The following is a 20295-nucleotide window of genomic DNA, read 5'->3' on the forward strand; positions in this document are numbered from 1 at the left end:
TCCTACTGTCCCGCCTCTCACCAAGTGTACCAACCAAACGAATACACCGGCAATGTATACTTTTCAACCCCAGAACTCCTGTTATATATACACTCGACTCTATAAAAGAGCCCCCAAGGGTAAATTGAATTTTGAACTGGGTTGAACTTAATTGGAAGCGAAATGTTATTCTATATTTCTTGAAATATTGTGGGTTAGGTAAAGGAAGGGAGTAGAATGTCTCCCCATAACCCACACCAAATTATACAATTTCACCATTACCAATATTTCAATATTCCTTAACAATCAGTGTGGCCCGTATTTGGAAGTTGGGTATAAAATTGGTTTAATCAATTTCTGATTCGATATACAGTAGCTTCGCTAAATCCTTACATTGTAGAAATTGGAATACGGATTAATAACCAATTTTTACTTCTTTCCATCACTTTAAAAGAATATTAGTAATATTACCATTTTGAATTTTATATACAGAAATACTTACAGCCCTTGCCATCAGATGGAATTTTTTTTTTACGTTTATTTATGCTACAATTGCGTTAGCGCTATAAGTAACAGATGATAAGGAAACGAGGTTACCCAGTGGTAACACTCCCAAACATTAAATGGTTAGTCACTCTCTTCACTTGAGAGGAGATCACGAGGCCACTGTCTTTTAAGACGTCTTGTCCGGCTTGTCAAGAAGAGTTCTAGAAGAAGGATTTTGAGCTAGAAGATTGCAGACTAAAGTGAAGTTTTCTGTATCGTGTTTTAGCAACTTCGGTGATAAAAAAGGAAAAGGTCAGTGTGTGTACAATAGTTCGAAGTATTTTAGATTGAAAGGACTGAATCCATTAGAGATTGGAGCGTTTGGTTGAACCCCAATATTCCAAACACCCAGATGGGTTTCAAAATAGTAGTATAAATCCAGTCTTTTGTTGTCCAGAGAGAGTTTTTATCTATCGTCTAAGAGTCTTTTAAGTAGTCGATAGCGTCTGTTCAGTTCTGTTCTTTTAAGTCTAGTGTGGGGGCTCCAAGAAAGTGAAGCCCAAGGTAGTGAAGCCCAAGGTAGAGGTGTTAGGTTATAGAATACTGGAGGAAGAGTAATGCGACGAAGAGTGTAGGTGATGTTTTGCGACTTAGTTTCATTAAGCTTTATAGCTCATTTCTTGAACCATTGCTCTAATGAATAGTGATGGAAAATAAATAATAAATAACTACAATTATTAACAAACAATTAAATAAATACAACTTTTTGTAGGTGGTTATTTATTTGTTTTTATTACAATAATAAGACAGTGATAAAAATCTTCAAGATAACTTCGAGATGTTTTCACTAATTCCTGTAAAGTTATAATACATTGTATTTCTTATAACTTAACAGATATGGGAGGTATTGCATTATAGGTGCTCCAAGTTTGGTATCATTGTTGGGCAGAGTTTTGTCAGGTAGCAGGGCAACGTTTGCAAGCAAAGAACAGCATTATTTACTCTTTTTTTTCTTGGCGCATCGACTGCTTTGGGTAATAGCGCCCCTGATCATGTTTAATTGCTCTTTTCATTGTTAGGATTGGCATTAGCAACTTTTTGTGCTTCCAAACACTTCCTCATGGCAGAGTGGAGCCTTAGTACCAATAAGATTCTTAGCCCTTCATAGAATAGATGTCCATAACTTATCTGCAGGGCGCCACGGTAGCCGAGCGGTTAGAGGCGAGACCTGTAAAGCTAATATGTATTGTGGTACTGGATTTGATTCCCGGTCTTAGGCCTTGGATTTTATTTAATGGTTGATAAAAGAAATTTACGGTAAAGTATGTTTGCTAGTCGCCTCCGTCCACGACTCCTAATTGGTTGTTGGACGTAAAGCCCGCCTGTAAAAATAGGCAATTACTTACTTAACTTTTCTGCATGCAACCCAATTACAAGAGAAGAAAGAAATTGCTTATAATGGATCTACAAATGCAAAGCAGCATTGTAGTAACTAACATGACGTCAATATTACGCCACCAGTGTTATGTAAAACTATAAGCTTTTAAAGTAAAAGCCTGTAATTGAGCAAGCTTTCAAAACTAAATCATAATCTTTTATAAATCAGCATAAACTTCAACTTGTAAATTGTTTCATGCTGTAATTGTACTTGTAAATTTATTGTACTTTTAACAATTAGTGCGACATTAAGTGCTAGAAAATTTGTGACCAAGTCTATTATCGTTTAGTGTCTATTAACAATATCTCGGTTGTGTTAATTAAATATGTTAAATTATTTGATTTGGTTTATTGGCTTGAATGTAACATATTTTGTGGTTAGTTCTACTAAAGGATAGGATAATCTAGATTAGGTATTATTTGAGGGATACATGGAATTCTATAAGCTTGGTATCCTAGAGTGGTGGTGGATGTCAGCAATTCTAGAACCATGATGTTATGAGGAGGAGGAGTTTGTACAATGAGGGGTAAAGATCCTGGTTCAAGTCAAAACCGCACCCTCATACAGGAAGTGGTGTCTCTCCTGCCGACATTTTCTGCCCTTGTACATACAATCTCTGCCACATTCCCTCTTTAATAAGCCTTATTCATCAAATTACTAACCACTTCATTCAAAATCATTCCGGTCCCTATTTTATATAAATATATATATGTATATGTCTAGTTTGATATGTCCTTATCATGCCATAATCTTTTCCATATTGCAATGATGTAATAAGGCTCCATTTCTTTAGTAATTTAGTTATTTTCTAGTATTATCCCTGTTATTAAAGCAATAAAGAAGCAAGCAAAGCATTACATTCCCTTTAAAGCAAGTTAGAAGTCCTTTCAATCTCGCGTAATTTTAAAATATAACAAATCATTATTTTCACTTGTTGAATGTCTAATTTTTACTAACTTTTGTTAATATTAGATTCGGGTCAAATTTTTGCTAAATAAAAATACAAATTTGTTTATTATTAGATGGTTATTTAATCGTAAAATCTTACTTGTCCGACAGATACTTCCGAGTGCAAATATGATCTTCTTTATCCCCACTTAAACAAATCGAAGCTGGAGTTCCACAGGGCAGCATTCTGGGTCCTATTCCCTACTCCATTTACACTTCATACATACCAACAGATCCTAACACCACACTTCTCAAATACGCAGATGACATCGCCTTACTGTCCACCAACCATGATCCTGTACTTGCTCACAGAAATCTGCAGTCACATCTCTCCTCATTAGAGCAATGGTTCAAGAAATGGGCTATAAAGCTTAATGAAACTAAGTCACAAAATATCACCTTCACTCTTCGTCACATTACTCTTCCTCCAGTATTCTATGATCTAATACCTCTACGAGTGGTGCAGTTCTTAGGCTTTATTTAGACCGAAGGCTAACTTGGAATTCTCACACAGACTTTGTCGATAACTTAAAAGAATCTTAGACGATAGATCTAAATTGTCTCTTTACCACAAAAAACTAATTTATACTTCTATTTTGAAACCCATCTAGGCTTATGGAATAGAGCTGTGGGGTTCAACAAAACGCTCCAATCTCCAAAGGATTGGATTCAATCTCTTCAATCTATAAATACTTCGAACTACAGTAAACGCTCCATTTTATGTCTCCAACCTGGACTATACACACTGATCTTAACATTCCTTTTATATCACAAGTCACTGAAACACGATAAAGAAAACTCCACTTCAACCTTGCAATCATATGCAAATCCTCTAGCTAAAAATCTTACTTCAAGAACTCTTCCTGATAACCCGACAAGACGCCTTAAGAGACAGTGGCCTCGTGATCTTCTCTCAAGTGAAGAGAGTGACCAACTGTCTAATGTTTTGGAGTGTTACCACTGGGTAACTTCTCCACTCGTTTGTATCTACCATTCACTTCTACCATTGTTACTTATAGAGCTAAAGCGCTGATTGTAGCACAAATAAACGCAAAAAAAAAAAACAGTATACCAGGCGCCCTAACATTTGGTCTCCTCTAAGGGAAGAGAATAGTTTAATTAATAGTTTATTGTTTTGGAGTGTTACCACTGGGTAACTTCTCCACTCGTTTGTATCTACCATTCACTTCTATCATTGTTACTTATAGCGACAACGCTCTAATTGTAGCACAAATAAACGCAAAAGAAAAAAGATCGTTTGTATTAGTAAAATACACAATGAAAGCAATCAGAAGTGGTAGAACTTTACAATCATTTTAGTGGATTTGTTACTGCTATGTAGAAATTCTCTTTCAATTTGTGAAGAAATTAACTTACAAAACTCGAATACTACAGTAGCCCTATTTTATTAATATTCTTTTACAAATGCATGTATTATTGGCAACCTAACTTACTATACGAGAGTTTATGTGAGTTCGTTTTTCTCAAAGCATTTCTTGTTATTTATTCTAGGTATTTTAAAGTCATTAGGGTTTTTTAACCTCATTAAGGAAAGTAATTGGAGTATTATGGAGTCAATTACTAGCAATATGAACTTATTTTAATTTCGTCAATCTAAGATGAAATTAACCAAAACTAGTCTACCACTCGATGGCCCAAAAAAGATTAACTAAATTAACATAAAATCATCAATAAATCAGTGTTTACTGAAATATTGTTTGGTTCGTAGTACTCGTACAGTATAGTATCGTTGATTTCACCGATGTCCAGCCCGATGTTTATTGTATCTTTGACCGGTTTCAAATGTTCTCCCATTATCAGAGGTTTATTAACCACTTTAGTGCTGAGAATTCGACTTCAACTATGTTTTTTTTAACATTGTAGCAAGAGTCAGTAAAAGTAGAGGGAAACGAAAACGTAGTTGAAGTCGAAGGCTCCGCAAACCAATCCGATTAATCCACAATGGACAAAAGTCCGAAACTTGCCAGGGTCACCAATATACACGCATGCCTAGCTGAGTCAAAAGTATCAGACCACTACCAAACATCCTCATAATAATAAAATACAATTTTAGAAAACGAATCTTTATATATTTTCTTAATCTTAATTTCGTTTGCTCATTTATTTTAGCGATATTTATTATTTATTTACTCGAAGTTGCGGCATCGTACTAAGTAATAATAGTGAATTACCAGGTGGAAACTTTATAGAAAACAAAAATAATTATTTTTGGGAATGAAAAAATTAAACGAGATTAGAAGCGCACGAAGTGATAACTGAAGTAAGAAGGTTCTGTTTGTAAAAAAGACTAAAGAAGTCCTATTACTTCACATAGCCACATAGTCTTGCCACATTTCATCCTAACATCCATTCATCACAAGTGGGTTTGCATATAATTATTAGTATTGCAGCTCCCTTAGCATCATCCAGCTGCTTTACAAGACTCAGCTCGTCTCTCTGCAAGTAGTGACTCTTAAACTCATCCAATCTCTCTCTCTCTCTCTTTGGTCCCCTGTAATACCTTTTGATTGATAACCTCTCCATGGCTTTTCCACTCTCATCCTACTTACGTTTCTCTTATCTCTGAAACACTCCTTTATAATAAAGCCCCTTATTATCAAGGCATTAAACAGAAATCATTACATGTTTCTTGTTTATCCTGTATTAAGCTAACATATATAAGTATGTTCACAAGTATTGACTGAAACATATTTCTGAGTACGTAACAGATTTATCTCTACTCTAATATTAATATTTTTGTACGGAAACCTAAATTAGAATACATAAATATAAATAATAATAATTCAAAAAGAAGAAAGAATATTACCGATTCAAGCTTTTGGCCTAAGGCTAGATCTTCAGGGCTTATGCTGGTTGACAATTATAATATTTTTTTATTGTTAAATCTAAGATTGGTGTCTCTTCTGTCCTGTTTTTTTGGTTTAAGGTTAACACAAAAACCAAAAAATAATATTAAAAAAAGTTCAAATTTGATATTTAGTTAAAAGTTCTATAAACTTTTGGACAAAAACAACCTTCCGGCATTGCCACTGTATTCTAAATCTTTTTATCTTTAATTAATTTATCTTTCTGGGATAAAATTCTTTCTAGAAAATGTTTGGGTAAATTTCTTTTAAGAAGGTTAATGGTTGAGATTTTCGTCTAGTGTTCCATTTCAGTGAATGGCTCCTTCAAAGGGAACCAGAATCATATTGAAGTCTAGTGAGTGATTCACACCAGATTTATTTCTCTTTCATACAGTTTTTTGCACTGTTTAAGCTCAAATACAGACTCGAGGGCACAATAGTATTTAATGCTTCAATTTTCCTCCTCCTCCATACCTTTACCAATAAGCTCATTACAGGTTTTACGTTCAGTGAATATATAAAAAGGAAATTTATCTTATTTCCTGTATTCCTGAACTTTACTTATATTTCTTTTTTCATTGCATAAAAGAATTTCATGAAGCAAAAGAAAAGAAAAAAAGAAGATTTTAGCCGCTTAAGAATGCTATAAACGGAAAATTATTAGGCCTCGCATTGAAACTAGTTTGTGTGCAGTATTCAGAACTGGAAGCTAAGTGGTGTAACATACGAGGGGGTACCCAAAAAAAACCGGAATTATTTTTTAAAAGCTATTTATTTACAAATTTTTTACAGAACAACCTTATCCCCTTCAAAATACTCTCCATTACAACTAATACATTTGTCCCACCGGTGCTTCCACTGTTCGAAACATTTTTTGTAGTCATCTTTAGAAATGGCTGACAGCTCCTTCTTCGTTTTTTTCTTGACCTCTTCAATGTTGACAAATCGGTGACCTTTCATGCCCTTTTTCATGCGTGGAAATAAGAAAAAGTCGCACGGAGCCAGGTCAGGCGAGTAAGGTGTGTGGGGCAGCGGAACCATGCCATTTTTAGCCAAAAACTGTGTAACAGAGATGGCTGTGTGTGCAGGTGCATTGTCGTGGTGGAAGAACCAGTCTCCTGTTTGCCACAAATCGGGTCTTTTTTGGCGAACACTATTGCGCAATCTTTTCAAAACTTCCAAATACAAAGTTTGATTGACGGTCTGACCTGGGGGGACAAACTCTGAATGGACTACGCCTTTGGCATCAAAAAAGCAAATCAGCATTGTTTTGATGTTTGACTTGACTTGACATTTTTTTGGTCGGGGTGAAGATGACGTCTTCCATTGGCTCGACTGTTGCTTTGTTTCTGGGTCATAACCATAGCACCATGACTCATCACCAGTAATGACCTTTGACAGAAAGTCTGGATCAGTTTCAAGCTGTTGTTTCAAAGCACGACATGTTTCAACTCGATGTTCTTTTTGATTGTCAGTCAGAACTCGAGGAACAAACTTGGCAGCAACCCTTTTCATCCCCAAATCTTCCGTTAAAATTCGCTGAACCGAGCTCCAAGATAACCCACTACTCTCTGACAGTTGATCAATTGTCTGTCGACGGTCTGTGAACACCAGCTCTCGAATTTTTTCAACATTTTCGTCGATTCGGGCAGTTGATGGACGTCCAGAACGAGGTTTGTCATCAATCGACATGTCGCCATTTTTAAACCGAGTAAACCACTCGTATACTTGAGTTTTTCCCATAGCGTCATCTTTGTAAGCTGTTTTTAACATTAAAACACTTTCAGCAGCATTTTTGCCGAGTAGAAAACAAAATTTCAGAGCTGCACGTTGTTCACTTAAACTTGCCATCATAAAAAACGAAAAAAGAACAAAACAGCGCTGGTAAAAACAATCACTGCAGATGAACAGAACAAGCCAGGCAGACAACACAGGCAGGACTGAACTGGCAAGGAATTGCGCTATACACGTCTAGCGGCAGAAATGCGTACTACATAAGCTCCATGCGCGGCAACGCAATTCCTGTTATTTTTGGGTACCCCCTCGTACTTCAAAAAAACAGCAACATTTTGGAAGTTAAAGCAAAACAAAGTTTAAAAGAAAACCCATTATTTAAAAAACAAAAACAAAATGGTTTGGTCGAAAAACTCAATTTTCCTGCCCTTTTCCCTCAGCAAATCATAATTTGCGAAATAAATAATTATTAATTTTACAGATTTTTTGTTTTTAATCTTTTATTGGAATTTACAACTGCAACGGTTGTTGCAACAAGCAAATGTGGTACCTCATAAAAAAAAATAAAAGAAAATCATGAGTGTAGAAGGCACCCAGTGGTGTCACTCCAGTAACGTGCTTTTGCTATACTCCTCTCAAGAGTAGATCACGAGACCATCTTCTCTTCAATCTTCTTGGAGGATTACTCTGGTAATGTAGAGGAAGATAGGTGTTCTATGAGAGGGTTAGGATGAGCTGCTGTAGAGGAATGAAATTTGAAGAAACGAGTGTTAGCAAGATCTTTAATGAAAGGGATTTTGAGGTCATTATGGATAGTGAGGTTAGATACATAGAACGGAGCGTTAAGAAGTTTTCGATTTTTTTTTTTACTGCGATGTCTGGAGGCGTAGTGAGTTGGAACTCTTAGTCGATCTCCATACTTCGATGCCGTATGACCAAATAGGTCGTAGTAACAGCAGGTATAAGAGTCTTTTGTTTTGTAGGTTGGGTTTATATCGTTTGTCAAGTAGTCTGGCGAGAAGTTTGTAGCGTTGGTTAGTTTCTTGTCTTTTCAGTCTAGTATGGGTATTCCATGTCATCCGTTTGTCTAGGCACAGTCCAAGGTAGCGTACTTTGTCCACAGTTGGTGTAGGAGTTGATGAAGATGGGAGGTAGGATTTTTACAAAATATTAAATACCAATATTGTTTTGTTCGTTTTCAATGATATTGTATTATATACTACAATATTTTATTAATTATATACCTATATATTTAATTTGCAACGGAAGTAAATATGAACAGAAATAAGATAAATATAAATAAAATTTGGGAGAAAACTACGCGGCGGTAGTCCTTGTAATAAGTGACTCATTCACTGACACCACTTTTATTAGACTGAGGATGTTCTGGGGCTACTGGCGTTTTAGCTGACTAAAAGAGTACTTAGGAAGAGTGAGGAATGACTAAAGGCCTGGAATAAGAGTATTTTGACATCTCTAGTATCTAACCTTGATTACTTCAGGTAGAAAGGTCATATTTAGGACATTGTGGATGGTATCATTGAATACATAATAAGGGGCTTTACTATTTTTTAGAAGATAATGGCTAATCTGCACGCCCAGAAGGCCCCCCCCCCCCCAAAAAAAAAACTTTTTGAAGGATTTTGGATTGTAGGGAGTGGATGTTGAATCCCAGAGCTCGATGCTGTAAGTTCACATTGGTTTGATTAGCGATGTAAAAAGCAAACGTTTTGTTTTATAGTTCGTGACAGTAGAACCCAGAAGAACTTGTATAGGAATAATGGGTCTGCACTTAATAAGTTCCTCTCAGTCAGCGATCAGCTTAGCGGAGTTTGGTAGAGTTACCGGTAAGCTGGGAAGAGAATGTTGATCACCTCATTCGAAAGATGTTTCTTTAAGTTAAAGAATGGATTGCATTAAATTCTCCTTTGGTTGTTGTCTTAGTTTCCCTAATCTAAATCATGTACTCCCTTAGGTTAATATAAGTAAACTGAAAGGTGTCCACCCAGTAACTGTATTTCTTCCAGGTGGTGCAATTTTTTAGGCTTGGATAAACCTGCCCAAAGAAGAAGAAATATAGATTCAAGGAAAGCCAAATTGATAAAAGAGAAGAGAAAGAACTGTAGGCCACAGCCTACAAATTTAATTAAAAAATTGTGATTAAAACTTTTATTTACACTAACTTTCTACACGCCATCTTGAATTTTTAGTCAAGCATTTGATTAGTTAAACTCTTAGTTCCTTGCTATAAATTATTCATTATTTTCATTCTGCTTTGAAATTTTATATGTGTCTACAATTAATGACCTAATTTAATAATAGAGTGAGGAGTGAATTAATTTTTCAAGGTTATAAAAAACCATAAAATCTTAAAAGAGTTTACTTTATCTTTCATTAACTTCAAAAACCAAAGTTGCTAAAATAAGATAAGAAATATAAATAAAGCAATTACAAAAGTATGGCCGTCAAAAGAATCTGTTTTTAGTTCTGGTCGACAATAAGGTAAAATTTAAATTATAAAGGAACAAATCCCAGCAGGGTCTCTTTAATCAAGATAAGGATCGTTGATTGCAAATAATGGTGATAAAATAATAATAATAATTAATTAAAATTTTAATTAATTGAAGGAATGGGATTAGCTGTGTGGTTACGGATTCCCAGGAGGTTAAACCAGGTTCGAATTCAGATGCCTGCTTTTAGTTTTCTCTTCTAACCACTCACGGTTAACACTTAACCACTATGCAGAAATATCAGATGCCTTAAATTAAAATACTTTTAAATTTATACATATTTAGTTATTGTCACCTTCAATATACACCCCTCCCCTATCCCTACAACGCTCCATGCGAATTTACCATTGTTCGAAACAGTGCTGGAAGTCTTTTTCTGTGAGCTCTTGCATGATGCGTGCCGCTTTTTCTTTCACAGCTTCAATGGACTGAAATCGTGTTCCTTTTATTGCAGATTTGACTTTTGGGGAAGAGATAAAAGTCATATGGGGCTTGGTCAGGCGAATAACGGTTGGCCTAAAACTGGGATGTTGTACTTGGCTAGAAACGTCTTGACAGACAATGCAGTGTGAGCCGGCGCGTTGTCTTGATGGAGAACCCGTGACTTGTTCTTTCACAAATCGGGTCGTTTTTTCCTTGCTCTTTCACGGAGTTGAGTAAGCACCTCACGGTAGTAATGTTGATTAATTATAATCGATATTTTCATCCGTTTTGGAGGTGGAAGGGCGACCCGGGCGGTCATCATCTCCGACGTCTTCTCTCAGCCATCTTGGAAACGCTTGAACCACTCAAAAACTCGCGCACGTGGTTAACATTCATCTCCATAAACTTCTTTTAATAAAAGATAAGTTTCAGTAGCGGTTTTACCAAGTTTCATGTGAAATTTCACGACAATTCGTTGCTCTACTACATGTGTAGTATCATGTTTTCGGCAAAACGAAACAAACACCTCTTACACACAAACGACGGTTTCGGTCAGACAGATTTCTCTACAAACACGTGAGACGGTGCAATCGAAAGAGAAGGCTTTATGCTGTACAGCTGTCGGTCGTTAGGATTTGGCGCATGCATAGTTCTTCTCTAGCAGCATCAGTCACGTTAATAGACACAGTTCGTATTGTAAAGATTGTATTTGTCAAAGTATGGTTCACTTTTCAGAGCTGAATCTATGGCGTGAATAACAGCTTAGTAAATCTGTTGACTCGTAAATCATTAGACAAAAGTTTCTTAAAGCTGAACTACGCTGTTAAGTAATTTACCCATTTGCAACCATTTTATTTGCCATCGAGGAACTCAACTTGACTAAAGTAACCCGGCTGTGATTTTTTCCCTTTATTACTTACTCTCTGGTTTCCGCAGATGAGATAGAAGTATTCTACATAATGATAGCTGCACTTTTAGGCACCTCTAAAAAAAAATGTTGGTTACATTACTTGGGTTTTGTCAAGTAAGGTACTAAGTAGTAATGTTTAAATCAGAGAAGTTAGCAATGCAATTAAAGCTCTTCCAAATTTCATCTAAATGCTTACTTTTTGTTGCAAAATTTCTAAGTTTTCTTGTTCTCCGAAATAATTGCAGATTTGTTCGGGTTGCCGCTCGAAGCGGGTTAAGAAATCGTTTGCGCCTCAACAAGCAAATTTCTAAGACAAAGAATAACTTACGAGTCTATATAAAATTAAGACTATTACTGAAATATCTATAAATTTACACTTTTTTTTATATTTCTCTTGCAGAAAAGTTGATGCAGAACATCACGATGGGGAAGAAACCAGCAAAACAGTGATGTAAGTAAATTGATTCCGTATTAATGAATACATTTAGTTTGTATGTAACACATAACTATGAACAAGCGAACTTACTTAACCATTCATTTATCAGAACTCTGGTTCTAAATCACGTACTTTTACTCTAATCATTAACTTTCTACCCAAGTTATATTACTTACCCTTGGCTGTTCGGTATGTTCGCCCAAACACATTTCTTCTTACTATGTTAGAAACTTGCCAGTAAGTGGGCAGTGCATGGAAGGTGGCTAGGTAGGGTAAGTAAAACACAATCCTTCGCTCTAAGGGACAGAGGACTTTGTAGTAGTAACTTTTCTGGCTATATGTGGGAGCATAAGGCAATTTTCCTGGCTGCAGTGTGGTACCCCTTTGGCTGATTGATGGCGACCCAGCTGGTGAGGATAGTCCGAATAGATTCTATTCTATGTCTATTGCCTTTGTGCTGAGTCGACTTGAGAAATGGTTAACGGGAATCTTGCGATATAAAAGTGTATTTTGTATCTAAATGTGAAATTTATCGCTAATTTGATCCTACTTTATTTAAATGACAATATAAATTCTTTTCTAATTTTATTTTGCAAATTTCTGCGAGTTAACTAAATATAAACTGTTCAATTTTATGCTAATTATTGTTTATAAATTTTTGACATTTAATTTCATACAAGAAAGAAATATTTATTTTATTTTTTTCCAAGGGTTCTCCAAAACTCGTGGTTCCCTTCAGCCATCGCGAGTAAATACCTTCTTCCAAGCGACACGATCCTCTGCCTGTTCCTCTGTCAAACCATATCCCGCCATCATCTCCTTTACCTGGTCCCTACACCCAATTTTGGGTCTTCCTTCACCACCTTAGGGAATCTCTCTGGACCCATCCTCCTTACATGCCCATACCAAGTGAGTGCCTTAGCCTCTCTAATCTCCAGGACGTTTCTCTCCACTCCCATCCTTTCCCTGATATCCACATTCCTCACTTTGTCGCGCCTCGAACATCCTGCAGATCTGCTCCAAAAATCCATTTCTACTGCTAGGGAGTCTCTCGCGCTGTCTTCTGTTCAAGACCCATATTTTTGCGGCATACAATAGGATACTTTGGTGAATCGATGTAAAGATTAGCCTCTTGGTTCTGGGTAACAAATATCCGCTCCATAGCAGTAGGTTCAATAGTCCTATTACTTTTTTATATCCCTGGGGATTATTTTATTTAGGAAATAATTATTATATTTATTTTATTTATGAAATAATCTTTGTCTCATTTCCACTAACTTCTCGGAGTTTCACCTTACTATAATACTTCCTTATTAATCAGAATCGTTCTCTCGATAAAGCAGCGGAGAACTAGACCCAGAAGAGAACGAAGAGCATTACTGTCTGGCCATCATACCCCAAAGAATGTTCGCTAGTTACATGTGAGTGTTTATAATAAAACAAAACTTGGTCCTAAAATTCACTTCTAATTTGCAATTCGAGCAAATCATTTAATTAAAAGTTGAGTGGTAACGCACTTAATTTTTTGAAGAGTTTTCTTCGTATAAAAGGAAATATAGTTCAATATTTATGGTATAAACTGCACTGGTTGCCCACATTCCATCACCATTGCACTTCTACCCTTGCTCTGCAAGAAAAGTTGGCTGATCCTTTACTATTCAGAAAGAAACTTTCTGCAGAATAGTAATTTAAAAAGAAATGGGGGTTGTTTTCTTCAATATGTATTGTAGAAAACGTTACATGATTAATCGTAACATCTATGGTAGCCCGTAATCTAAGAATATGACGTATATTTAGAGATCTACCAATCAAAACAACCGCTTTGTTTATCATTTCAGCAGTCTTAAGGACAGCTATAATCAACACGATTTTAAGACTCTTAAAATTTAGAAACCACTTAAAAATACTTCATTACATCTATATCTACTCTTGCTTTTAAGGATTGCCCTCGTTCACATTTAAATCATCAGATTCTTTCTTCTACCATTTTACGAATTTTCTGTCAAAGGTTATGTAGCCAGACCTTCGTTGAAGGATTTTTTGAAGGTACTGCTCGGTCTACAGATATTGTTCTCTCGTTATAGTCAACACTATTCACTTACTAATCAGCTGATCATTTCTCTTTTTATGATGAATTCTATTATGAATCGTGTGTTAAAAAGAGCGACTTGTTATCTAAAGCTCCCAAATCATTAACTACTATAGAATAGGCTAACTGTAAAGTTAATGAATATATAGGTTTCGTGACCGTAAATTGTTAAACTTAGGATGGAAGATTTGCGAGAAATCGGTCAAATAAAACAACTCGTCTTTTTGCCAACGTTTCGACAAATATATTGTCCTCTTCAGGGCATGGCTATGCGGGTTGGTTGAGTTACAGAAACTGAAGTTCTCAGAAAGAAACTCAGTTTCTGTAACTCAACCAACCCGCATAGCCACGCCCTGAAGAGGACAATATATTTGTCGAAACGTTGGCAAAGAGACGAGTTCTTTTATTTGACTGATTCGTCGCAAATCTTCCATCCTAAGTGTAAAGTTAATGTTGAATGTACTAAATGTATGGAGAGCGAGCCAACCTGTGGATATCCCATTAAACCAAATAGTTTGCCCACATTATCTATTTTTCTGCAAACTCTGTTAGGCTGGGAAATCCACAAAAGATTTTTCAAAATCTCTGTAAAATCTAGTCCACTTTTCTTTACTGGCAAACAAAGAATTAATCTATCAATATTTATTCAAAATAATCGGGTCGTCCAACTATGGAGTAACCAGAATTAATTTCTGTTCGAGTACTAGATAGTTTTTTTTGTAATTTTTAAAAACCTATTTTAAGTAATTAGCAAGTGCATTCATTCTTATACAATCACTCCAGTGTTTTTAAGTGCACTTCAGTAAGTAGTATATTTTAGGGGCTCCGAGGACGGATTTTTGCGCCGGAAGTGATGAAGCCCCCTGCGTCATCATGACGTCACAGGACATACCCCTCATCCTAATTTTGTGATCCAGATGGATGAGGGTATAGGGGTGTGACGTCAACACTACGACACAATACGTCACGATGACGCAAAATAATAGAGGTATTTTCCTTGTAGCGCATCTCATACGTCACAAGGAACGCATCTCCTACGTCACAAGATATACCCCTCATGCCGTCCAAACGGATGAGGGGGCATCTTGTACGTCACATGTTTGTCCTGTCACATGTTTGGCATGAGGGGTATGTCTTGTGACGTAGGAGATGTAATAATATGATTATAATAAAACAAAACTTGGTCCTAAAATTCACTTTTAATTTGCAATTCTAGCAAATCATTTAATTAAAAGTTGAGTGGTAACTTTTTTGAAGAGTTTTCTTCGTATAAAAGGAAATATAGTGCAATATTTATGGTATAAACTGCACTGGTTGCCCACATTCCATCACCATTGCACTCAATTGCACACATTTTTGTGACGTAGGAGATCTGCATGGTCATGGGACAGGACAAACATGTGACGTTCACGATGCCCCGATCCACCCCTCATCCATTTAGACGACACGCGGGGTATACCTTGTGACGTAGGACTTGCGTTCCTTGTGACGTATGAGATGCGCTACAAGGAAAATACCTCTATTATTTTGCGCCATCGTGACGTATTGTGTCGTAGTGTTGACGTCACACCCCTATCCCCTCATCCATCTGGACCACAAAATTAGGATGAGGGGTATGTCCTGTGACGTCATGATGAAGCAGGCGGGCGTCATCACTTCCGGCGCAAAAATCCGTCCTCGGAGCCCCTAAACTATACTACTTCAGTAGAATGAATTACATTTTGGATAAGTATCGCTTCACTAATAACAGTATTTAGTTTTAAATTTTGCTGTGTATACTATATAACAATGACCAGTTTCATAGAGATTATTTTATTTTAATTAATTTTCTGAAAAATCTAACTTTTAATATAAAAAAAAGTTGCAATTTTCTTTTAACTAAAAGTTAATAAAACGTCAAACAAAAAATAAATTGATTTTAAAACTTCGCAATCACTTTGATAAAGCTATGCTAATTAATGGGTATAAAAACCTTTGAATTAATTAACAACTTTAATTGGTTAAGTTTACTTTTAAACGGTATATTGCTAGTAAAAAACCAAAACAAAAACAGCTAAATTTCTAACAGCACAAAACGTTTGAATATTTTGAATTTTATTTTATTCTATTAAAATTTGTACGTGTATAAAATCATAGATCATACAGGGTGTGTATTTTAAGTAATGAGAATAAGTCCACAAAAAATAATTTATTAGAGATATCGCTACAAAACTTTAGTAGTCTTCAAAATATGCTCCTTGAGCATGAACACACTTCTGCAGGCGACGTTTCCACGCTTCGTACGCTCCCTGGAAGTCACCAACCGAAACATCCTTCAGAGCATGCGTGCAAGCCCTTTTGACATCATCCAGGGTCCCGTGGTGGCGCTTTTTGAGGGCGGTTTTCACTTTGGGGAAGAGGAAAAAGTCTGCTGGGGCAAGGTCGGGGCTGTAGTGAGGCTGTGGAATTGTTACGATGCCATTTTTTGTCAAGTGCTCGGTAACCACGTAGCAGGTGTGAGATGGCGCATTGTCGTGGTGGAGCTTCCAATTGGCGAAAATTTCTGGTCTCACTCGGTTGACACGTCGCTTCAATCTTTTTAACACTTCCACGTAGAAGGCACCATTGACTGTCTGTCTTTCGGGCACAAATTCCGAATGGACAACACCGTTCTTGTCAAAGAAGACAACATTGCTTTCATTCTCGACTTGGACATGCGAGCTTTCTTCTGTCGAAGCGATTGCGGAGTGTGCCATTCGTTGTAGAATGAAAAAGGGGACTCCGTTTAATTAATACCATCAATGTAACATTTTTTCCAATCTAAAAATGTTCTACGCTCTGAGTGGAAATGCCTAAATCTACCTCATTTACAACCAGAAATGTCAAAACGTGACAAAATGTGCACAATTTGGTTTAAACTGCTCTCCGAATATATCGTTTCATTACAATCATTTTTTAAAATATTTTCATGTGCACTTCTTGGAAAGAAAGACCGTTGAAAAGCAATAAAATTAGTAAGGATAAAGCATAATTTGCATTAACTAATGAAAAATAGTGAACAACACATTACCAGTTGGGAAATATTCAGTGGGGAAAATTGATTAAGATAAGAACCCAGGGCGGTGACGTAATTCTTCTCGCTGTTGAAAAAGTAATCTTTTATAAATCATCAGTCATTTTGCTTATTATATTAAACTTCTAGTCATCATTCTATAATAATTAAATACAAAACGTTTCGAAACTTTAATTCAGCTTTAATAAATTGGACTACTTTTTCCTATGGGATTTCTTTTTTCTTCTTTTTCTTTAAATTTAATTAATTATTTCTTGATGTTTTAAGAAACAATTATGTTCTAAAGATATTCTTAGATGAAATTACAAAAAGTTTTTCTGTAAAAATATGACCATGGTGGACAGTTGGTTTTGTGGTTGGCTCAGTTCTTATTGTTTAACATTCCCCTCGTATTTTGTTTTTTTATAAGGAATGAATTAATGTTTCTTTTAGTTTTCTCATTGTTCCGTTTAATTGCGTTCTATTGAAGAAGGAAAATGTTCGTTAAAGTTTAGAATAATAGAGTGCGCGATAAAAATACTTATTGGCAATTATGTAACGCACGAAATTTAGTAATTAATACAAAAAAAATACTGTTTTAAACATCTTATTCTTGCATAATTAATCCCGATTATGAAAAATTCGCATAACTTATCTAATTCACAATTTTCTTAGTTTTGTGTTTTATTTAATATATAATTGTAAGTTATTGGCGCCCGAAAGCTTTTTACAGTGCACAGCCAGTTTCTGGACTGTGTTTTCTCGTTACAAACAATGTGGCTATTAAATAACAAGTCTGATGCTGCTACAGAAGAACTATGCATGCGTCAAATCCTAACGACCGACAGCTGTGCAGCGTAAAGCCTTCTCTTTCGATTGCAGCGTCTCATGTGTTTGTAGAGAAATCAGACTGAACGGAACCGTCGTTTGTGTAAGAGGTGTTAGTTTCGTTTTGCCGAAAACACGATACTACACATGTAGTAGAGCAACGAATTGTCGTGAAATTTCACATGAAACATGGTGAAACCGCTACTGAAACTTATATTTTATTAAAAGAAGTTTATGGCGATGAATATTAAACATGAGCGAGTTTTTGAGTGATTCAAGCGTTTCCAAGTTGGCCGATAAGACGTCGGAGATAATAACCGCCCGGGCCGCCCTTCCACGTCCAAAACGGATGAAAATATCGATTATAATTAATCAACATTACTACCGTGAGGTACCTGCTCAACTCCGTGAAAGTGTAAGGAAAAAACGACCCGATTTGTGGAAGAACAAGTTATGGGTTCTCCATCAAGACAACGCGCCGGCTCAAGCTAGCCAAGTACAACATCCCAGTTTTAGGCCATCCGTCTTACTTGCCTGACCTCTGGCCCCATGTGACTTTTATCTGTTCCCCAAAGTCAAATCTGCATTAAACGACGCTAAAAGTCATGCGGATTCTTCTTGAACAGCTGCAAACCGTCCTTGCAACACTTCACACGATTTCGTTTTTGGTCAAGCGTGAGCAATCGCGGCACCCATCTTGCGGATAGCTTTGTCATGTCCAAATGTTGATGCAAAATATTATGTACCCGTTCATTCGAGATGCCCACAGCACTAGCAATCTCACGCACCTTCACTCTTCTGTCATCCATCACCATATCATGGATTTTATCAATGATTTCTGGAGTAGTAACCTCAACAGGGCGTCCAGAACGTTCGGCGTCACTTGTGCCCATACGGTCACTCCGAAAATTTTGAAACCACTTATAAACTGTTCTAATCGAAGGTGCAGAGTCACCATAATGTTTATCAAGCTTCTCTTTAGTCTCCTGAGGCGTTTTGCCTTTCATAAAGTAGTGTTTAATCAACACACGAAATTCTTTTTCGTCCATTTTTTTGAAAATCACTCGACTTCCTCGATTCAAACGAATGTCAAACACAAAGAAATAGACCGATCTGGCTGAAACTTGGTGTGTGTTCTTCCAAGAGATGCTACTAACTAAACATAACCTCGATACGCGCCAGTAGTGCTATTTCTCTGACTTTGCACGGACTTTTCAAACGACCCTCGTAAAATGTTTTACAGCAATAGTCTCGATATTTAATAGCCACACCTCGTACAGCTGTAAGATGCTCCTAAGAAGAGACAATCTATTTACCAGCAGATGGATTAGAACCTGTGGTTTCCGCATTGAAAATCCAGTAACTTACTTCTGAAGTAATCCTTTCGCTGTGATTTATATACTTAGCATTTTCTCTTAAGTTTGAATTAGTAGTATTTCTATTTAGTTATTTATTTTAGTAGTACTATTAGTAGAATTAGTAGAACCATTAATAGTATTCATGATTGCTTGAAAATACCATTTTTTAGAATATTGGTGACAGTTTTCGGTGATTGTTTCATTGATCCAAAAAGAAGAAAGACGATTACAAATTTCAGTCATAATTTTTTTATTATTTTCTAAAATTGGCAATAATCTTCTTTCCTTGTATAAAATTTTTCTTCACATTTCAGTTTTGAAATAAGTTTAATTAAAATTCATTTTTCTGCAACCATGTAGGGAAGTTCTCATTACTCAATTAAAATCAGCTGTGTAATGCCCAACTTCCCACACTAGTGGGGGGAAATTCCCATTAGTGTCACTTTCCGCACAAGTGAGTGGAAAAACTTTATTGTGCTTCCTTGATATAAGAAGTTTTGTTATTAACATAAATATTTTCTGTAAAACTCTAATAAGCTTGTTTAAATTTATTTTATTTAAATAATTAAAAAACGAATATTAAAAAATAAAATAAAAATTGAAAGGAATATAGAAATAAAAATAATACTTTAATAAATAATTAGATAATTTTAATTATAACAGTTAAAAAGGTTTTAGTGTTACCTTATAGAAATTTAAAATGGATTCTAGTGATGCCTGTTTAGAAAACACTCCTCCATCAATAAAAGAAACAGCAGAAAATGTAATAAGTAATGTAAATACGTAAGTAATGTAAATAATTGTAATATAACAATAAATGTTTATAATAAATAAATTACTTTTTGTAGACTGTAAAAATGAAATTTTTAATTTTATTAGTTAATAAATGGTTGCAGAAAAAATATAATATTTTACTCTAGTGTAAAGTATTTTCCTCACACTCGGCAATTTGCACTTGCACTCGCATCGCTTCGCTCGCTCGTGCGTGCAAACCCTGCCTCGCGTGAGGAAAAGTACTACTTTCCACACTTGTTAAATAAATAACTATTTATATGAACTCTATCACTTTTCACAAAATGTGCAAGTAACTTTTTTAAAATCATTTTTTAATTAAAAGTAATGTGAAAATTATTATATGGAAATATTTTTAATTTTATTTTGTATTCAATTAATAAAAAATATATGACACTATTAATTTGACTAAATTAAAAGTTATATTTTTATTTATTATTATTTTTTTTTTAACTTAATTTTTGTT

General features: G+C 35.6%; 2 protein-coding genes across 7 annotated transcripts in view; one reads left to right on the forward strand and one right to left on the reverse strand.

The window, feature by feature from the left end:
• The window catches only part of LOC141456691 (kinesin-like protein CG14535), a 483780-nt gene that overhangs the window by 233608 nt on the left and 229877 nt on the right, over positions 1-20295 (forward strand). For all 6 annotated transcript variants that reach the window (XM_074132885.1, XM_074132886.1, XM_074132883.1 and 3 more), the window contains one exon: positions 11696-11746. In XM_074132885.1, coding sequence (XP_073988986.1) covers positions 11696-11746 — 51 coding nt within the window. The remainder of the gene's footprint in view (positions 1-11695; positions 11747-20295) is intronic.
• Positions 1-20295, reverse strand: part of LOC141456695 (probable cytochrome P450 6a13) — a 428549-nt gene that overhangs the window by 232008 nt on the left and 176246 nt on the right. The gene's annotated exons all lie outside the window — the stretch shown is intronic.

This window comes from Rhodnius prolixus, unplaced genomic scaffold (genome assembly GCF_049639745.1).
Source record: "Rhodnius prolixus isolate KJV_2025 unplaced genomic scaffold, Rpr scaffold_10, whole genome shotgun sequence".
NCBI lineage: Eukaryota > Metazoa > Arthropoda > Insecta > Hemiptera > Reduviidae > Rhodnius > Rhodnius prolixus.